Raw genomic sequence first — 21784 nt, forward strand, 5'->3', positions numbered from 1 at the left:
GCAGTGATATTAGGTTTATGGTAGGTTTATAGCAAAATCTATATATAATTTGTAGTAGCTATATTATATTAGGTTTATATTAGGTTTATAGATATATAAATCTGAGAAACAGAATCACAGGAATGGTTTGGGTTGGAGGGAAGCTTAAAGATCATCCAGTTGCACCCCCCTGCCATGGGCAGGGACACATTCCGCTGTCCCAGGGTGCTCCAAGCCCTGTCCAACCTGGCCTTGGACACTGCCAGGGATCCAGGGGCAGCCACAGCTTCTCTGGGCACTCTGTGCCAGGGCCTGCCCACCCTCCCAGGGAACAATTCCTTCCCAATATCCCATCAATCCCTGCCCTCTGGCAGTGGGAGCCATTCCCTGTGTCCTGTCCCTCCATCCCTTGTCCCCAGTCCCTCTCCAGCTCTCCTGGAGCCTTTTCCAGGTGAGCATCCCCAGCTCCCCTAGGCTGGCTTCAATCCTTGGAGCATCTCTGTGGCCTCCTCCAGATTTGCTCCAGCAGCTCCAAGTCCTCCTGGTACTGGCGATCCTAGAGCTGGACACAGCACTGGAGCTGCAGAATCCCCTCCCTTGACCTTCTGGTCACACCCATAAATGTATTTTTACATGATGTGTTTATAGCAGGAGCAGTGATGGGAGGTGCCCAGCTTGGTTTGGCTCCTTGACATGTGCCTGCAGCATCACTCTGCTTTAAATAAGGATACCTCTCTTGGGCATGGGAGATGGGAAGGTGAGAAAAGGCAGATTAGAAAACAGATTGAAAAAAAGAAAGAAATATAAAGGTGGAAATAGAGCCACAGGAGGCAAGCAGGATGTGGTCATTTTTCAGGAGTAGGAGAAGAATTATTTGGGAGACTGATGTGCTCAAAGTGCTGACAGTGTGAATGATAACAGGGATTCACAGAATTCCCAGAATGACCAGGTTGGAAGAGACCTTCAAGATCATCAAGTCCAACCCAACCCAAACATCTCAACTGAGCCCTGGCACCCAGTGCCACATCCAGGCTTTGTTAAACACACCCAGGGATGGTGACTCCACCACCTCCCCGGGCAGCCATTCCAGAACTTTATCACTCTTTCTGTAAAAAACCTTTTTCCTGATATCCAGCTTATATTTCTCTTGACACAGGGATCACCCCTAAACTCTGCAGGCCTTGGAAATCCTTTCCTTGCTGAGGGTATTTTGGTGGCACTCTGGGCAGCAGCTCCTTTTTGCTGAGATATTTATGTTCCAAGGGCACTTCCTGCTCACATCAGCTTCTAGCAAGGCTCCTCATCCCCCCTGGCAGATCCTCCCTCCCCAGCTGCCCTCACCTGCCATCCATGTAATTGGCAATAATTTCCCTAAATGCTCACAAAAGCAGATGTTCTCTCTGTGGTTGCATCCAGCCAGCTTACACTGCCCTGGATACACGAGCACAGAGCATTAAAGGACTAATTCCTGTAAATAAGCCTATTAAAAGGTTGGAAATAATGCCTCCAACTAAACCACCAAATGCAGCTGAATCCCACTGGTTGTATTAATTTGTTATCTGCAACGTGCCAATCCCAGTCTGCCCAGGACCTGGTGCCCTCATGCTTGGCCGGTTGCTTCTTTATGGTGGTTGGTGGGTGTCTTGTATTGTTCCCAGCTAATAAATCACATTTATAGGTAATTAACACTCCATCTAACACTTCCTCAGTATTACTGATGAGTGGGAGAAGAAATTGCTTCGTGCATTTGTGAGTGGGGGACTCTGTGCTTTCAAGGCTTTAGGTGATGCTGCTGGAGAAAATAATTAATCTCACTTATTTTCCTGCCTCAAAGCAGGGGATAAAGAGGTGGGTCCCCAGTTGTTCTCCAAGTTCTGGATGTAAGGAATGTGTTTATTACAAAGAGAGAGGTAAAACACTGGCACAGGTTACCCAGAGAAGCTGTGGCTGCCCCATCCCTGGAAGTGCTCAAGGTCAGGTTGGACAGGACCTTCAAGACCATCTCGTTCCCCCCCCTGCCATAGGCAGGGGCACTTCCCACTATCCCAGGTTGCTCCAAGCCCTGTCCAGCCTGGCCTTGGACACTTTCAGGATAGGAAGCTCTTATAAACTCTCTTCAAATCCATGAACTCACTTTTCCCTGGCCCTGCACGTTCAGCACCATTTCATCCACTCACTACATTGGTCATCTGAGAAAATGGAAAAATCATGGCATTTTGATGAGCTGACTTTTTAAGGCAGCATCTCTCTGGGCTTGCAGCTCCAGAAATACCTGTCAGGCAATTTTCCTTTCACCTGGAAACACGCTCTGATATCTTATTTGTGAATTGTGCTGAAAAACAGTTGTGTCTGGCAGCACAACTGCTCCAGTCAGACTTTTCAGCTTGAAACCTTCAGCAGAAGACGTGCCTCACAATGCTTTTGGCACTCACAGAAGTCAGGGAGGAACAGGCTTCAAATCCAGCTCCCCTCCTTTGCAAACCTTGTTTGTAAACCTTCACAGCCACTGGTAAAATCATGATTTTGGTTTATCTGGAAACCAGAGAAACACAGTTTTAATGAGGGATGCAGGGGATGCATCTCTGGCCCCGCTCTGGCTGCCACCATTTGTACCTCATCCTCAACCCTTGTTTTTTTTCCCCCAGTCTAATACATGCAAATATATGTAAAGAGTAAAGACTGTTCCACCGAGTCTTGCACGTTTGCTCAAAGAGGAGGAAAACAACAAGTCGATCTTACAGGGAATTTGCAGGCTGAATTTTTAAGCCCTGTCTATAAAAAAAAAAAAGACCCAAAAAGAAAAAAAAAAGCAGCTGTTGGCCACGGGTGCTGACCGAGGTGATTCTTCCTGGCATCTGTTTTCCCTGTGCTCGCAATCGTAATGTCATTAATATGGAGCTTTTGGAGAACTGGAGTATATCCTAATTAGCAGCCTCTGATTTTTTTTTTTTTTCCTAGTTTCATAATCAGTGATCTCGGCTACACCACAAGTGTTACTGTGGCAACAGGGCTGAACTGAGCAGCGGTGCAGAATTACCGCAGGTAAAGCGGTGATTTCACGGCTCCCGCGGCACTTTCTTAGCCCCGGGGGCTGCTCCGTGGGACGGGCTGGCTGCTCCCCGCACCTACAGGTGTCCCCGGTGGATTTCAGGGTAAGCACAAGCACGGAGATTAAGCTGCATGACCGAACGCATGCGTTTGAGTTGGGGCTGAGCCTCTGGAAGGAGATTTTAAGGCTGTCATGCGAGTGATCCCCCACCGACACCTTTGTTTTAAGTAGGATGCTCCGAGCCCTCGCTGCCTCAACGCTCCCGGCTCAATCTCGGCGTGGAGCTGGGACTTCATCCCGCTCCTGCAGAAAGGGCTGAGCCCAAAAGGCTTTTATTTTATTATCTTTTTTTCCTTTGCGGGTTTTTCTTTTATTTTAAGCCTCGTTTCTCCTCCCCACGTGCCGCTGGCTCTCTCTGAAAGGCATTTTGCTAGGTAGGGATGTTGTCATGCTGAATAATAGCCATCCTTCATCCTGACTCCTCCATCAAAATCAACCCGTCCTTTTCATAGCTGGAATGTGAGCTGTGCTCGTGTTTCCTTTGTACACGCCTGGGACTTAGGAGGGGACACCCTAGAATGGGATATTTAAGGAAATACGCTCCTGTGTGCCTTGACTTTTTTTTGTTTGGATTATTAATTAATGGTTTGGAATAATGAGTTGAGGCAGCTTCTCCCGTGCCTCCCTGGTGTCGTTCTCCACTTCCTGGTGCTGTGCTGCGGCTGCAGTGCTGATCCCCTGGGGAAAGCACACCAGGAGAGTGGTCTTGTACTAGCCAGGGGTTTTTACAAGCTCTGAGGGTGTTTCTGTGCCAGATCTGTGTTAATCATCCTAGAGAAAGTCTCACCTGCATCCCAGCACCTTCCTCCTGGACCAGGCTTGGACTTGGTCCTTCATCTTCCTCCTCCCTGCTCTGACAGCTCCTTCTGCTCTCCTCCTCAAAACTTCTCCTTCTCTTGGCACTCACCTGTCCCTCCTCAATGTTCTCTCCTTCAGGAAACCCTCTCCAGCTGCTCATTCTCCATTGCTACAGGCCCAGGAGGCTTTTCATCCCCTCTCTGGCTCTTCCATAATTTGTTCCCCAAGCCACCCCAGTTTATTCTGCAGCAGCAACCGGCACATATTCCCATGATCACACATCTGTGGTGCCAGGAGAAAAGAGTGGCTGAGGGCACATTAAACCTGTCCTAATTATGAGATTTATTAGGAAAATTATTATTAGGAAAATAATTTGTATTTGCAGTTCTTTCCCTCCAAGGCACCTCGGGCGGTTTGCAGGTGGTGGCTGTGGCAGGGGTGCCCTTCCATGGACAAGGATTTGAGGGCTTTGGTCTTAGAAGTGCCACAGATCTGCTCCTGGCTTCATCCAGGGGTGTAGCCTGCTCCCTTGGCTTTTACTTCCATATTTTTAGCATGAGACCATCAAGTCTGTAGGCTCTTTGTTAGTAGTTGCTTGTTTTTAAACATGCAGGGACAGAATTCTTTCCTAAAAGCAAGATACTACAGAAGAGCAAGGTCTGATGTGCCAGTTACAGGGGACTAATTGTGGGGATGGGAACTGGGTGATCCTTAGGGTCCCTTCCAACCCAAACCATTCTCTGGTGCAGTGAGTGGTACCCACTGTCACCGTTTCTGCATCTTTGTAGGAGGTGGAACTATTTTATGTCCCAAAAACATCCACATTTATTGTTTTTCTCTGATTTTCAGGTTTGGGGTTTTTTTACTGAAAACCTCATCAGTTTATTTTTCAGTTCCAGAATTGTTCAGGCACAAAAGTGTTCAGAAGCTCTCAGGCACATGGTGTGATTTTTGGGGTTGTCCTGTTCAGGATCAGGAGTTGGACTTGGTGATCCTTATGAATCCCTTCCAACATCCTGCACAGTGTAGGGATCTCCTCCTCAGTGCTGACTGCTTTCTTACTCCACTGTGAGCTTCAATCCCAGCAGATTTGCCTTTTGAAAAGTTTGCAGGACAGGCAGTTACAGAATCACACTGATTGATTTTGGAAGGAACCTCTGGAAGTCATCTGATCCAACCTCCTGCACCAGCAGAGCTGCCAGATCCGGTTGCACAGGACAGTGTCCAGACAAATTTGGAATATTTCCAAGGAAGGAGAATCCAAAACATGCCTGGGCAATTTGTATCAGCACCTGGTGACCCCTACAGCCAAAAAGTGTTCCCTGCTGTTCAGAGGGACCCTCCTGTGGTCACTGTGTGCCCACAGCCCCTTGTCCTGTCCCTGGCCACCACTGACAGAGCCTGGCTCTGTCCTCTCTGCACCCTCCCTGCAGGTGTGGAGGGGACGGGATGAGGGGCCAGACACTTCTCTTGTCCTTCTGAGCATTCCCAGCTCTCCCAGCCCTTCCTGGAACCTTCTCTTCTCCTTCTGAGCAGTCCCAGCTCTCCCAACCCTTCCTCAGGGCAGAGATGCTCCAGCCCCCTCCTCCCTGGGCTGTCCCCAATCTGTCCATGTCCCTCCTGTCCTGGGACCCAGTGCTCCAGGTGTGGCTGAGCAGAGGGGCAGGATCTCCTCCCTGGACCTGCTTGGGGAGCCTCCATCCAGGTTCTGGCTGGTGGACACCTGGTCCTCTCCATCCTGATCCTCTCCATCCCCCACAATGGCTTCACACACGTTGCTGCTTCTGGGTGGGCTTTGAGAAAGGATCACTGTGGGGTGGGTTAACATCTCACTCGGGTTCATATCCACAGGAGAGGCTGATCCTGGTTCAGAGCAGCAGATTTTAACATTATCCTAACAGTGACAGATATTTCTAGGTGCCCAGAAATTCGGGTGGGGATAGGGTTGGGTTCCCTCCTTGCACAGATCATGATGTTACTCTAAAAGATAAGTGTGTGTTCACCTGTTGAACTGAAGGACATGAAAATGCTCCCGAAACTGGAGCCCCTCTGCTCTGGAGATAAATGGGAGAGCTGGGGCTGTTCACGTGGAGAGGAGAAGGTTCCAGGGAGGCCTTCAAAACCTTCCAGTGCCTAAAGGGGCTCCAGGAGAGCTGGAGAGGGACTTTGGACAAGAGCGTGGAGTGATGGGACAGGGTGAAATGGCTTCACACTGCCAGAAGGCAGAATTAGGTGGAGAAATTAATTAATGTGAGGTTGTTAAAAGCCCTGGCACAGGGTGCCCAGAGCAGCTGTGGCTGCCCCTGGATCCCTGGAAATGTCCAAGGCCAGGTTGGACAGGGCTTGGAGCAACCTGGGCTGGTGGAAGGTGTCCCTGCCCACAGCAGGAGGTTGGAACTGGATGGTTTTTAAGGTGCCTTCCAAACCATGCCATGAGCAAATCCCGACGTGCAGGAGAGCAGTGATTTGTGGAAGGTTGAGCAGGTGGAGAAAGCCAAGCTGCAGGCCCTGCCCACAGGCTCATCCTCCTCCTCCTCCTCCTCCTCCTCCTGTCCCACTCCGTACAGGGGCTGTCGCTCATGTGGAGCTGCCTGTTTATTTAATAGAAGAAAGGAGAAAAAAAACAGAAAGAAGAAAACTAAATGGATTTTCAGGAAGGGTGAATGGCTGCTGTGATTCATCTTTTCTGGTGAAGAGTGGAACAGCAGAGGGTGGGGGGATAATGTTCAGTGACACATCAAAGGCCTCGCTTCAGCTTCAGAGACACATGCAAGGAATTAGTCACTGCATTTTAGTGTAACAAAACCCTTTTTCCTCCCTAAATTCAATTCTTCTCTCCCTGTGATGGCCAACTCGCTGCAGCCCTCGGCTATTCCATGTGTGGTTTTGCATCCTTTGCATCTCATTGAGAGCTTTGGGTTATGATGAAGTTGCCCTGCTATGGACCAGCTCCTCTGCCGTGGATCACAGCTCCAGTGAGAGGCTGGAAATCCACAAACAGGATTTAAAAGGAGCAGGGAGGGGAAGAGGGAATGGCAGGTTTGTTTTCCAGGGTGGCTGAGGCATGCTGATGGCTTGCTGCCACCAAAAAGAATTTTAAAAATGACCTTTTTCCCCTTTCTTTATGCTCGTGCTTGTTCTCACCCTACTGTGAACTGCTTCAAAGAGCCAACCTTGCTCCCAGTTCTGCACCCTCTCCCCCTGACAACAAAAAAAGAGGAAAAGTGAACATTATTTTTATTTTTCACTGCACTTGGAGCCAGCATGAGGCAGTCTCAGTCAAGCCACTGCCTTTCAGCATCCTCCTGATGACAGCAGGGATTTCTGGGGTCCCAGGAAAGCTGGTTAGAATTCAGGTTGTGTCTCCTCAGTGCACACAGAAAAAGATTGCCTCATTTTCCAGGAATTAGGAATATGTCAGAGGTGGGGGTAAATCCTGCCTTTGATGGTGGACGGCTGTATCCGGGTTGGACCTGGGCACTTTCTACAGCAATAAACTCTAATTCTTTGCATTCTGGAAGCACGGCAGGGTGATCCTGCAGCCTGACCCCCCTGTAGCACCAGCACAGGCATTTTGAAGCTACTTATTACTTTATAAAGAGATTATTTCCTTTATTTTTTTCTCCCCTCTCCGGCATCAATCATCCTGACAAAATCTGCTTCTTTTAAAACATACATCCTGCAGCTTAAAATTCAGCTTTTCCTATAAGGAAGATCCCAAGCAGTTTATGGAAGAATGCAGTGCACATACACTATTATCTCTATCGATATACACACAAAAAAAATACATAAACATATATAATATTTATGGGCGCACCAGTAGCAATTATTGAGGTTTCCAAGCCTGATCTTTGAAAAAAGAAGGAGCCACGATGCCGAGCATCCAGACCCTGTGCAGCAGCACTGCCAGAGCCTCCAGCTCCCTTCTGCTGGGCAGAGCCGGCGCCCTGACGTCAGGGTGTTTTTCTGCAGAGCTCGCAGGATGTTGCAGCCGGCCAAGAGCTGTGTTTATGTTGATAACATTACAAGTATTTCCTCTCCGTTTCCGAAAGCAGCAGGGAGGGGGAGCCGAGGGGGAAGGGAGACTCGGGTTTCTCCAGCTTTGGGGTAGGACTCTCGAGGCCTTTTATGTTAAGGAGTGGGGAACGATGAAGTGCTGGCGTTATTTATGGTGCTTTTGGGAATAGGGAGGGTTTTAAAGCAGGGGATGGGAAGTGGGAGCTGGGCTGGCACAGCCCTCCCCCTGCACAGGGCTCTTTGCCTGCTCCCTGCTCCGGATCTGGTTTTAAGGTGATAAAGCAGCTCTGGCAGCTGATTGCCGGTCACAGGAGCAGCTCCAGGGATTTGGATTTTTGGGTAATGATGTGCACAGCAAGCTGGGATGCTCCCAGCATCCCATTCCTTCTGACAGTCACAGTAATAAAGCCATAAAAACTCAGGTTCTGCACGGACCGCCCGCATCCAGCTTTCTTCACGAAAGCGGGGCAAGACTTGGGAAAATCCATCATTATCTCCCCTTGCCAAGCCCTTCCTCCTCCTGCAATCCACTCATGGATCAATGAACTGATTAAATGTAGAATCAAGGGGGGTTTAGAGCTCCCCACCCGCTGATGTAATCCCAGAGCTGTGCTGGCAGCTCAGCAAAGGGGGGACCCTCATTGATGGCTGGACTTGATGAGCTTAAGGGTCTTTTGCAACCTAAACGATTCTGTGATCATCCCACCAGCCCAAAGGGGCTTTGCAGCCAGTCCAGGAATCTCCTGTAGCTCTCATCCATGTAGCAATCACAGTTTATGGAAATAAACCCAAACTCTTTTATCCTTTGTGGGTTATTTCCTGATAATGGAGAGCAGAGAGGGAATTCATGGCTTTTCTTTCTTTGCTCCCATCCTCTGTGTCCTGCTTTAATACCAAGGGAAAATGTGGGGAGGATCTGGCGCAGCTTGCCCAGAGCAGGAGCAGAAATGGGATGAGGGGGATCCCAGATGAACAGGGATCCTAAATGAGTGGGATCCCAAATGAACGAGGGCCCGATGTGAATAGGGACCCTAAATTAATGGGATACTAAATCAATGGGAATGCCAAACAAATGGGGTTCCAAATGAGTGAGATCATGAATTAGCAGAACCACAAATGAATGGGAATCCCTAATGGTTGTGGATCCCAAATGAACAGGTTACCAAATAAACAGAACTCAGAATTAATGGGGATCCCAAATGAACAGGATCCCAAATGAAGGGGAACTCTTGAGAAACAAATTAGTGGAAGAGAAGGGAGCCATATACACCTCAGTGAATGGTGTTTCTGTGCAAATATTCATCAAAACACAGCAAGTGGTCACTTTTTTCCCAGCAGTTCTTCCAGAAGAGAAGAGTCTTCCCCTTTCCCTTGCCACTGTGTCCTTGCTGTGGCAGTGATGGGTTCCCAGTGAGGGAAGGGGTTGTGATGATGAGATCTTGGTGCTTTCATCAGCCCTTGTGAGGTTTTCAGAGCATCTCTGTGCCATCATTTCCATTCTCTGGAGTTTAAGTGTGTGTTTAACTTCCTCCTGCTTTTGCACGTGGGTCCCATCAGGATGAGCACCTTATTTCTGTGGGATTCCACAGTGGGATGCTTGGACAATCTGCCTCCTGCAGAAAGGTACAAAGATCATAGAATTGTGGAGTTGTTTGGGTTGGGAAGGACCTTATAGATCATTCAGTTCCACTCCTCTGCTCTGGACAGAGACATCCTCCACTATCCCAGGTTGCTCCAAGCCCTGTCCCACCTGGCCTTGGCCACTTCCAGGGATCCAGGGGCAGCCACAGCTTCTCTGGGCACCCTGTGCCTCACCACCCTCACAGGTGGTGAATAAGAATAAATAAGAATTTATTCCTTATAAATACTGTTTTTTCTCCCCAAAGCCAAACCTGTGTAGACCAGGCTCTGACAAGTGTCTGACCAAGCTGAGTGGGGTGTATTAATGACCATGAGTGAAACATGTCATCAAACCACCAAACTACTGCTTGTGGGTTTTTCCTGACATCCCACCCTGGAGCACAGCCTGGGGGAGGCATTGCAGGACCAGTGCTGCTCTCAGCAGTGACAGGAGGACTGAATCAGTTCAAATTCATGCAGACAGATATTTTAACTGGTGATGAAACCCTCTGGAATGCTGGCTGCTCACACCAGTGGGACCCTTGGAGAAAGCCCTGCCCTGCTTGCAGCAGCAGGGCTGGCCATGGACGGAACCTATGGAAAGCTCTTATCTCCAGAGCTTGGTTTCCTTCTGGTTCAGGGTTTGTCTGACCTTTTGGTCACTGAGTAAGGTCGATTTTTGCCAGGTTTTCTTTTGGAGGGGGGAGGAAAAACATAAAAGTAGGTGGTGCTGGTGGGAGGATACTCCTGGGTGAGGTGGGAGGATCTTGTATTGCTGATAGCGTTTCCAGCGTGTGGATGACTTCAGTGTTGTCCTTCTGCCCGGAGTTTGGGATGGGTCTAGATGAAGCAGATTTAAATAAATAGAAGAAGCACAAACAACACAAGATCTATTAGAGGGGGAGGGAATAAAACCCGTTCTTGGCAGCTCCTCAGGTTGACTTGGCAGCGAGATCTCTCCTGGGAGATCCTGGAGATGCAACTGGACACAGGACAAAAGCCTGAAGGACGGGAGTCGTGCAGCAGCTGCTGGCCCATGGCACAGAGCAGAGCTGTGTCTGAGCCCTCTCTGGGCTCAGAGCAGAGGAGAGGTGTTGGCCCATCCTTGGAAGGCCCCGTGGCCACGTGCTGGTCTGGACTTGGCAGCTTTGGGCTCTGTCCTGGCCAGCACGATGACGTCTCACATCTGTGGGCCTCTGGATCCGTAGGTGTTTGGGAGGAGATAATGATACCCATTTCTCAGGAGCTTTCTGAGGTCTCCAGAGGAAAGAAATCACCGTAAAAATCTTGTATTAGAAAGGGCTGGGGGAAATGATTTTACTGATGTCATCGTCCTGTAATTCTGCTGGACATTTCCTGGGAAGCACGTACAGTATGGGCGTGCAGCCTGAACTTGCTGATCTTCTTGGATTATGTGTGAGTGTTTGTTCTGACCACATACACAGGGTTTGAATGGAGCTGAGTGTTCTGCCCCTGCCCAGGAACATTTCAGGTGTCAGTGAGGCAGGGGGAGCTGACCTCTCCTTCATTCCTGCCTCCACTTCTGGGGCATTTGGGATCAAGGCTCTTTGCCGTGGTCTTCAGCTGAATTGCCTTTGAGTTTGCTCAAGTACAGCCATTTGCAGACCACTGTATAAACTATTTATTGATCTCCTTTAAGACCAGATACTTGGTTTTAGTGCTCAGCTTGTTCTTCTCATGCTCTCCCACAGTTCACCCATTCCCTGCTTCATCCATGGGCACTTTGCTGCTCCATCAGACTGGGATTTCTCCATGTTCTTTCCCCTTGTTGTATGAACTCACCCATAAATCCTTCCCATCCAGATGTGTGCTGGGACTCCAGCTACACTTCCACTCCTCCCTCTGAGCTTTACAAGATGCACAGCAACATCCTCACCTTGGAATATTTTGGGATGAAATGAGGGTTTAATAAGTGTTCTGTGCTTTCCTCCCCAGGTCAACATGGATTTGTGGTTCTTTCTCCTTTTGCTCGGAAGTGGCCTGATAAGTGTAGGTGCTAACAACGTTACAACAGGTAAACTGTGCTACTCATCTCTCTTTTATCCCATCTTTAGGATCAAAGGAGTGAGTGGGAATGTGCTCAGTGTCTCATTCCTTCTGCCCTCCATGTAGCTGTAACATAAAATGTTGGAAAGAGGGTGATGAGCTTCAAGTGCTGATAAATGGGGCCCGCAGGTTTAGCTCTGAGCAATATTGTTCCTCACCTCCAGGGGCTCTAATGTTTGGACATCCCCATAAATAGCACCTGTTCAGGTGGGGTTTTTTTGACATTTGTATCTCCTGCTGTGCAGAGCATTTCCTGTCCTGGGCTCAGGATTTGTTGGGTGTTTTATACCTTATACTTACAGTCACATGAATCTTCAGCATCTAAACCCCTCAGTATGACAGAAGAGAATCTCACAGAGGTTCCCCTGTGCTTTTCCCTTCTCAGAGCCACCCACAACAGCGTCCACCTCCCCCAGGAGCCCCACCAAAGCTCCTACAGCAGGTCCTGAGGATGGGACCACGCCCAACACACACAGACTCAACATGAGCACTCCAGGGACTGTTCCTACCACAGCGCCAAAACCTCCTCCAACCACAGCTGCCAGAATCTTCCCCAATGCCACCACTGGCAGCCTCAACATCTCCTCCACCCTGGGGACAACCCAGCCTGTGCCTCCAGCCCCATCTCTGCTCCCCAGCGTGACGCCGTCGGCCCCACGCGCCACCGTCCCCAGCACGGAGGCAGAGACAACAGAGAGGAATTTCAGCATGGTGGTGACAACACAGGAGACCTCTTCTGCTTCCCACAATGGTAGGCACCTCCTCCCCCTCTTCTTCTTCTTCTCCAGGCCACCTTATCTCTGGGTTTGTTTCTTTGCTCTTCTTTTGTTTGGCTGAGCAAAAAAAAAGCCCACTTTGGGGCCAATTCCATGGTGATGCAAAACAAGAGGACTCTCAAACCTCTTCTGATCTCCCAGATCAGGAGAGGTTTGTCTGACCAAAAGTTTGGGCCAAGAACATCTAGTGAAAGATCTCCACAGGTGCACTAGATGATCTTTGCTTCCAACCCAAACTATTCTGTGATCCTCTCCTTACATTACCAATTTTCCCCATTAGTTGGGCAATTTCAATCTTTGAAAGGTCCAGATGAGAGAGAGTTGTCTCTGTTGCCATCCTGATGCCCTTCCCCTCTTGGCACATCATGAAAATGACCCCATAAAACGTTGTGTGGCTGCTCAGTCCAGGTTAAGAGTGAAAAATCAGGCAAAAAGAGGCTGAGGTGACCAGAAATCTTTGCTGAGCTGTTGGTCTTCAGCCATGGTTTGCTCATTGTATTGTTTGAGACCCAGTTTGGGTACTGCCTGTCTCCAACTTGCAACAAGAAGATGGCAGTGCCTGCTAGACCTTGGGATTTAGTGGGAAAACAGGATTGGTAACTTGGTTGTGGATTAGAAAACCCTGAAATAAGAAGATGGTGGAGTTAATGCAGGGAGGTGTCAAGTGTATATTCTTTAAGAAACAATTTCCAAGGGATGTGTGTGCCCTCTTCCTCTGGGAATCTCTGGAAACCATAGCCCCTGAAGCTGCAGTGAAGTTGTCTTTGCTACCAGCATAGGAGGGGATGTGGCTGAAGGAAGTCCAGAACCCAGCTTTTGTAGTGCTCTGCCACCCCTGAGCTCATCCAACTTCCTTCCCAACCCAAATCCTTTTTTTGCAGAGTGAAGGAGTCTGGCATAGCCTTAGACACACACATGGGCCAAGTTTGGTAGAAATGTAGGAGAGAGGGAGGCAAAAGCTTTAAGCTGCTAATATCTGGATTTTGTAATATGATGTCTGCTCATGGTGGGGCTGAATTAATCATTTTTGTGTCTCCACTGCCTTTTTGTGATTTGGGTTACCAGTTTTGGTGAACTCCCCTGGTGTATGCCACGACACATTGGCCATTGCACCATCAAGGCCACAAGTGGCTTCTCACTTGATGTCACCCCAGAGAACAAATGATCAAACCTAATTCTTTCTTTATCTCAAGTAATTTATCAAGGAACAAAATCAGTTTTAGGGTTGCCCTTGCCATGAGGGCAGCCCTAAATTAGATTTAACAGGAAATGTTGGTGTTATCATGGAAGAATTAAGTGGTGCTTGGGAAGGAGACTGGGGCAGAAGGTCGCACATTGGAGGGGCAGTTCCTCTTTGTCCAAACCCACCAGGATTGTCCTCAGCCCTGTGCTGCAGCTCTTCACACCCAGCTGATGGCCAGGAAAGCCAGGCTCTGCTCTCCCTGGCACTGGTTTGTTCCTGTGCCCTCTGGATCAGCCATCCAACCCAGCAGGTAGAGACTTCCCTTGGCTGGTCCTCGCCCCCATCCCTGAGCCCAGCTGCTCCTAATTGAACTCTTGGCTTAGCCACACTCTTAAAATGATGCACCAGTGTTATCTCTTGATATTTAAGTGCTAATAATTTACACCAGTGACTTGCTGGTTATAGGTTTAAACAGTAAGTTGTGTTTAGTGATGTTAAAGCTTGGCTTCAGCTCCTTGTTCTGCTGATAAAAACCTCAGGATTTGTTCCTTTTTCCTTACTCAGAAATTCATTTTAACATCCTGGTTTTATAGCTAGTGTTTTAAAGGAAAGATTTACAGGCAGATGATGAGAGTTACTAAATTTGTTCCTGTCTTGGTCTTTGATCCTTCCTGACTTACTAAAATGTCTTGTTCCTTTGTTGCTAAGAGACTTTTGTTTTCTTTTTCTGCAGGTAACTCTGACAGAAGAGGTAAGAATGTTACATTTCATTGCTCTTTACTCAGTAAAAACAATTCCAGAAGCATTCTGCTATTAGAGAGCTCTCCTTAGGACTTCCAAATGTGTTTTTATGAAGCCTCTGAAGCTCTTTAAAAGAGCTGGTGACACACTGATATCTTAATTTCTGTTGAGCTTTTCTTTTTAGAATGAAACAATCCCATTCCAATTTGGACATGTCCTCTTAGGTACCAATTGTTCCTGCTCTGAGAATGTCAGCACGTCCCTAGAGCTCCATGACCAAAGTCTGAGAAGCCATTCAGGATATTTCCTTTTGGGTTTTTTTTACTGCTGAATTGTCTTAATTGACTGTGACTTACACAATTTGATCCAAACCCATCCAGCAGATGATGGGAATAATTATTGTTCTCCTCATTCTGTTGGCAAGCAGTAACACAAATCCATTTCTTGTAAGAGAACAGCACTTCAGGGACATTTTTCCATCTCTCAGCTCTGAGAACTGGCATCTCTACCAGAATATTTGCAATTACTGATGGCTTTAGCACTCCAGGAGCGGGCAGAGCTGGGCTGGCTCCCACCTGGAGGAATCAGCTGCCTCTGTCTGTGTGTTTTCATCCTGGCTCTGATGGGTGCTGCAGCTTTGCAAACTCTGCCTGGTGCTGCTCTCTGTGCCTGCCTCACCCAGACTGATGCTCTGAGCACTGACTGGCAGCAGAGGGAATTTAGCAGAGGGAATAAAAGGGATGCAAGTCTGAGGGAACTCATTTGAAATTGTGGTTAAGCCTCTGCAGAAATGCTCAGTGTAATTCCCTCAGATCTGGCCTGGCTTAGGCCTGATTTTGTGCTCTCTCTCTGCCGTTGTTCATCCCTGCTCCTGAGGGCAAAGAGAAAAAAAAAGGGAATACATCTGACTTCCTAACAAGATTTATATTAATATTGCTAATATTATTGTAATTATAGTGAGGAAATCAGATTAAATAAGGGATTTTTAACAAGAGCATATGGGACAAGGGGAAATGGCTTCAAACTGGGAGTAGGTTTAGATTAGATATTGGGAATAAAGTCTTGACTGTGAGGGTGGTGAGGCTCTGGCATGGGATGTCCAGAGATTTGTGGCAACCCCATCCCTGGAAGTGTCCAAATCCAGCTTGGATGGGGTTTGGAGCAACCTGGGGTGGTGGAAGGTGGAGTGGGATGATCTCCAAGGTTCCTTCCAACCCAAACCATTCTGTGGCTGGTTTTGTGAGCAGATGTTGCCAGCTGTGAGCAGGGATGAGCTGCTCAGCCCCATCCCTCTGCCATGGCTGCACCCAGATCTGGGTGACAGCCCATAAAGCAGCTCTGCCTGCAGCTGGGACATGCTCCCAAGCTCCAGAGGGAGGTTTGGTGCCTCCTCAGAGGATCTAGGAGAAGATTTGAGCCTCCTGCTGCCTTCCAAGCTCAGGACTGCGGTGGGTGCTGCAGCACCAGGGGAGCTGAAGGTTGAGTCCTTGTCCCTTTTCCAGGTGGATTGCCAGCATGAAGCCCCCCAGGCTGGGGCTGGAGCAGGACAGGAGCTCTGGGGGGGTTGGCAGAGCTCAGCAGGGCTGGCAGGGAGCAGCTGGGGACCCTCCAGCTCGTTTCTTGCCTGGCCTGGGTGGGAAAGCTCCAACTCCTCATCCCACCAGATGTGTGCAAAGAAAAGCTGCAAAAAAAAAAACAACAAAATCTCCAAACTCCCTGCACCGTGCTGCCAGAGCCATCCCAACCCTCAAATCTGCATCCTGCAGCTCCAGCCCAGCTCAGCATGACTTAGGCTGAGCTTAACTGCAGCCAAGGCAGGAAAAAATGGTCCAACTGTGGTTTAACACCACAGGTTTTGGCATGGCAGCTCTTCTTCCTCTCCTGCAGACAGGATGGAGGTGGTGGCTGTGCTCAGAAATCTCAGTGAGGGATCAGGGCTGGCTGTGGTTGGGCCAAGACCAACCTGTTCTTGCTTTTGGGAAGTGTCAAGATGGGGAATGCCAAGGCTCATCACCTTCTGAGGTGTGCAGGAGGCAGAATTCCCAATAAATTCCTTTTGGGGCTCTGGGAGAGGCAGAATTCCCAAGGAATTCCTTTTGGGCTGTGGGAGGTGCTGCCACATTAGGGCAGTAGATGAGAAGGACAAAAACATGCAAAACCAGGATAATTTAATTTTTTTATTTGCCACACTGGGCCACTACCTTGAAATCACGACACAAAAATCATGTTTTAATAGAAATAACAATCCCAGACCTCACAGCACAGAGGGACAAGCACAGAAATACAATCAGAGTGCCCTTGGGTAGCACAGAGATGGACAAAATAAACCCTTGGGGGGAAAAAAAATAGGGAAATGGACAAAATAAACCCCTAGGGAAAATAAACCCAAAGGGAATCTGCTGGCTGAAATTGCTGAGACACATGGAGCAGGGATCTGCAGGGAAATGGATGCACAGAAGGTGGAAAAGGCTCCTGCCCTGCAGCCTCTTGGGGCTGTGTAGACACAGTGTGGTGGCCCCTCAGATGGAGGGAGCTGATGGGAAATGGAAATATCCCCAGCTGGCATGGCTGGCATCCACATTTATCTGAAAAAATGCCCTGCAGGGCCCTTCTCCTCCCTGGTTGGAGCTGCTTGGCTTCCAACCCATCTGGGTGATTTGCCAGCACCAACCACTGATTCACTGACCTCCAGCACGAGATGAAAATGGCTTATTTAAAGGAAAAATAAAATCTGTTGTGGGTCATGCAGGATGGGAGTGTTTCAGAGTAATTTAAGTGGTTTTCTGAGGGAATTGTGAGGTACCTGCCCTTGAGGAGCTTCTGCAAGGGAGTCAGATTGGGTCACACTTGGGTGCCTGGTGGTGTCTGAGCTCTCTTGCTCTCTGAACTCTGTATTTCCAGGGAGGAAAGAGTAGGGGGTTGAACTAGATGGTCTTTGGGGGTCACTCCCAACCCAAAATATTCTATAATTACAGAATTGTGGAATGGTTGAGTTGGAAAGGAGCTTAAAACTCATCCAGTTCCACCCCAGACACCTTCCACTATCTCAGGGTGCTCCAAGCCCCATCCAGCCTGGCCTTGGGCACTTCCAGGGATCCAGGGGCAGCCACAGCTGCTCTGGGCAGCCTGGTCCACACCAAATCTCACCCTTGGAGCTGTTCAGATCCCAGGGGCAGCAGGAAGCTTTGTCCTCTCATCCTGTTTGACAAAGAACTGGAAGCAAAATGGTGGTGGTGTTCCAGATGTGTCTGTGGGATCTTAGAGAGGTCACAGTTTCCACCCATTTTAATATAAAGTTTCTTATCATATACCAACCAACCATTCCTTACACCAAACTCATGGGCCTGGCAGGAACTTCTCTGGGCCCTTAAGTTTCAGGCAGGAAAATTTTGTAGATTTTTTTTTTTGTAGATTTCCAGCTGACAGAGGAAATTTCTGCTGGTGCACCACATGCACATTCAGTTGTGCAGAAGGAACCCAAAAAAAACCCAGTCCCAGCTTTCTCCATCACTCTTTTCAACTGCAAGGTCATAATTTCACAGTGACCAACTCTTGGAGAAGATTAAGTTGCTCTGAGTGGTGGTTTCAGGTTTTAATCTGACCTGGGAGTGTCTGAGGCACATGCTGCTCACTCATCCTTTTCTGTTTTCACTCTCAGGCTGGAAAATTGCAACATCACTTCATACTATTTATTATTTATTATGTTTTTATTACTAATATCATCATCAGAATTGTTCTTCAAGCAGAAATTGTTAAATGATGGCTCTGGATGTTTTCCAGTGTCCATAACCACACCTTTTTCTTCCTCTTGCAGATGAGACTCCCATTATAGCTGTGATGGTGGCCCTGTCCTCCCTCCTAGTCATAGTATTTATTATTATTGTTCTGTACATGTTGAGGTAAGAGCTGCTTTAATGCTGGATTGCCTTGTTTGACAGAAACAATTCCTGAATGAACAGGAATGAGCCTTTTGTGCTGCCTCCCAAGCTAAAGGCTGACACAGCTGGTGCTTTGAAAAGAAACCTGGAAGGACAATGGATGAAAATGATGTTTGGGGTTATCTGGTGAATGATGCTCATTCCTTTCTCTGCAAAGCTCCTCCTCCTGTGGGGAATTCCTGTTCTGCCTTTCAAAATGTCACTTTCAGCAGGGTGGATTGAACTGAAGCCCTGTCAGTGAGGGGAAAAGCCAGGTGAGGTTTCCTTGTGAGGCTGCAAATGATGGATTGAGTAATCCAGGGAGGCTGAGCACAAATGTGTTTCAGTGTGTTATTCCTTGATTCCCATCTTGGTAGCAAGCAGGATCCAATATCCAAACTCTTGTTTTGGGTGCTAAACCTCACATGGTCCCTGTGCACTTTTACTATGAATGGCAGGAGATTGGGAGGAGTGTTAGGTGATGCTGTAATTGAAATTACAGCACAATAAAACCTTCTTAGGTCCATTTTTTAGAATCCAAGCATCTGCCCTGCTCAAAATGAAGCATTTCCAGCTCCTGAAAGCATAACTAAGAATGTTTTTATTCACTTGCAGTAAACATTTTAATTTACTCACCAGTTTGGTGATTAAGTAAGTCTTAAAAAAAAAAATAAAAACCAATTTCCTTAGCAGTGGAAAACTCCCCTCTCTCTCCTGGCTCCAGGCCTGCCCTCACAGCAGTGAACCTGAGGAGAGTTTTGCCTCAGGAGTTCAGCAGCAGCAGAGTTTGAGTCCTTCCCACCTGGCTTCCAGCCCTGAAAGAAAGAGTTTGTGTTCACTGCCCAGTGATTCAGCAAAACTCCAAATTTCAGGCAAAGGGAGCATGAGCAGCTGCTCCAAGTTAACAGCACGTGGAGCAGGGATTTGCTGCAGGACTGATCAAGCTGGGCTTTGTGTGCCCTGCTGGGTCAGCCCAGGGAGCAGGGCCTCCTTGGGGTGTCCTCTGCAAAGAGCACCCTTAAAGTTTCTCCTGGTTTCCAGCTCTCTCTGGGCTCCTGCAGCTGTTCCAGATGTGCTCAGTGAAAAGCTCTGCTCACAGGCAGGATTTCAGAGCTCCTGCAGCCTCCTGGACCCACCAGCTCATCCATGAAGCCTTGAGAAAGTGTGGCAAAAAAAAGGGAAAGCTCTTTGGGTGCTTCTAGATGGTTGTGATTATGTTCATAAGTTCTCACCTGTAGTAAGTTGAGTCAGTGTGCTGTTATCAAAATCATCCTTTATTCCTCTGTGGCCTTCTCCTCATCATTTGTTGTTCTTTTTCACATAGTAATAGGCAGCTGGATTAAACCTGGTTTGCATATATCATTTAAAGAAACTATATATAAAGAGTTTTCTTCCATCATAAGGAAGAAGTGAGATATTGCTTCTTCAGAAGGTTTTTCTGCTCTTTCTATTTTTTCTGCTGTTAGATCAAAGTAGAAAATAGGTAAAATCTGAACCAATAACTTCCTTTTTGAGAATTTCAGAATTTTGCTAACTTTTAGTGTCGTACTCCTTCTGTCAATATTCATTTTTACTCAGGTCTCATCTGGGAGGGGACCTGGGCTTCCTGGTGGATAATTACTGACTTTTCCACTCCAATTCTCCTTGGCAGGTTCAAGAAATACAAGCAGGCAGGGAGCCACTCCAACTCCTTCCGTCTGTCCAACGGCCGGACAGACGACACAGGTGAGTCCCCCTGGTGCCACACAGGCTCTCCCCCACCTCTTATTTTTGTAGGCAAATATTTTTTCATTCCTATTTTGTTGTTGTTGTTGTTTCCTGACCTCCTTTGTTCCATATTTTCCATGGGTTTGGCAGACTTGCACAGAATGAAGGTTTATTTCCCAGCTTTCGTTCCACTGATTCAATGTTTGCCCTCAAGTGGTTGATATTAAAATGGGTGATCACTTCCAAAATCACTACTCACATTCCTCTTGAGTTTTCACAGTGTTTCTTTGACTCAAATGAGAACCCTTTTTGAAAAAAACCCCACATCTTTGGGGAGTAATTAAACATTTTTCTGGTCTTTCACATTAGAATGGTCTCTGATTAAAACTCAGATCTTCACACTGTGGATACCAAACTAATACTTCCAGGAGATATTTATTTCCATTATAAAAACATTTTGTACCTCCTAAACATGCACAGATGCACTTTAAAGCCTTGTGTAATGTCTGAATTCTTCTGCCCCTGAGCTGTGAGCCAGAGCTGACATTGAGGGTCTGAAGCTGGGCATCTCCATCCATGTGTAGGCACTGATTAAGATCAGAGGAGACCTCTTAAACTCAGTTCAGATGCTTTTTCAGCAGTCCTTCCACATAAACCAAACACCTTCTGAGAAGCACTAACTGGAATTCAGCACCTTTTTTATTTTATGTTGGCTGCTAAGACCTTCCCTGCCATCTTACCTCCCTGTAAACGGAGGTGTGAACTTCATAAACGCTCAGCTGTGTTGGTGTAACCCTCACGTGGCCTTTCTGGGCTCTGCTGAGCTGCACAAGCAGCAGCTGCCTCTGCTGTGTCCTCCTGGGAATTGTTTCACAGTGGTGGTGCCAGACTTTCCATGGGAGAGAGGGAGAAGTTGGAATTCAAAGCCAGGTGGTCGCCAGGCCCAGCACTGACTTGTCCTCAGTGCCCTGTCCTGCCTCTGGGACAGTGTAGATCCCAGAGTGTTAATCATCAAAAGATCACTGATTTTTTGGGGTTGGAAAAGTCCTTTAAGATCATCCAATCCAGCAGCAATGCCAAAGCCACCACTGACCATGTCCCCAAGTGCCACATCCACATGGCTTTTGTATCCCTCCAGGGATGGGGACTCCTCCACTGCCCTGGGCTGGAGAGCCCTTTCCATGAAGAAATTTATCCAATATCCCACCTGACCCTCCCCTGGCCCAGCCTGAGGCCGTTCCCTCTCCTCCTGTCCCTGTTCCCTGGGAGCAGAGCCCGACTCCCCCGGCTGTCCCCTCCTGTCAGGAGCTGTGCAGAGCCACAAGGTCCCCCCTGAGCCTCCTTTTCTCCAGGCTGAGCCCCTTCCCAGCTCCCTCAACTGCTCCTGGTGCTCCAGCCCCTTCCCCATGTCCATTCCGTTCTCTGGACACCCTCCAGCCCCTCAAGAAGCCCAGAAGTTTCCCCAGCACTGGAGATGCCCCAGCAGAGCCACCACAGGCACTGCCCTGGCCCTGCTGCCACCCCAGTGCTGCCACCAGCCAGGTGTCACTGCGCTCAGAGCAGCCTGGTCTGCTGGAAGCCATTTGGACCAAGATGCTCTTTAACACCCCCTCCAACCCAAACCACTCTCTGCAGACACGAGGACAACCCTAAAAGTGGCAGTGCGGGGTCCCTGTGCTCCCCTGGGCATGGGTGGGCAGTGCTGGCCATAGGGCACAGCTTGTGGCCCCTGTGACCCCTGTGTGAGACACAACTGCTCACTTTGAAAATTTAAAAAAGTTTATTAAACCTTGACAAAAATACAACAAAAGGACTACATAAGGAAAAATTCGCAGCACTGGGAACTGCCCTTGTGGGTACCACATGGCCA

General features: G+C 48.3%; 1 protein-coding gene across 1 annotated transcript in view; it reads left to right on the forward strand.

Moving 5' to 3' along the window:
* The window catches only part of PTPRA (protein tyrosine phosphatase receptor type A), a 97447-nt gene that overhangs the window by 55967 nt on the left and 19696 nt on the right, over positions 1 to 21784 (forward strand). Inside the window, 5 exon segments of the mRNA XM_005427753.2 lie at positions 11480 to 11558; positions 11976 to 12341; positions 14283 to 14300; positions 18105 to 18189; positions 19859 to 19932. Coding sequence (XP_005427810.2) covers positions 11480 to 11558; positions 11976 to 12341; positions 14283 to 14300; positions 18105 to 18189; positions 19859 to 19932 — 622 coding nt within the window.

Source organism: Geospiza fortis, unplaced genomic scaffold (genome assembly GCF_000277835.1).
Source record: "Geospiza fortis unplaced genomic scaffold, GeoFor_1.0 scaffold180, whole genome shotgun sequence".
In the NCBI taxonomy this organism is placed as follows: Eukaryota; Metazoa; Chordata; class Aves; order Passeriformes; family Thraupidae; genus Geospiza; species Geospiza fortis.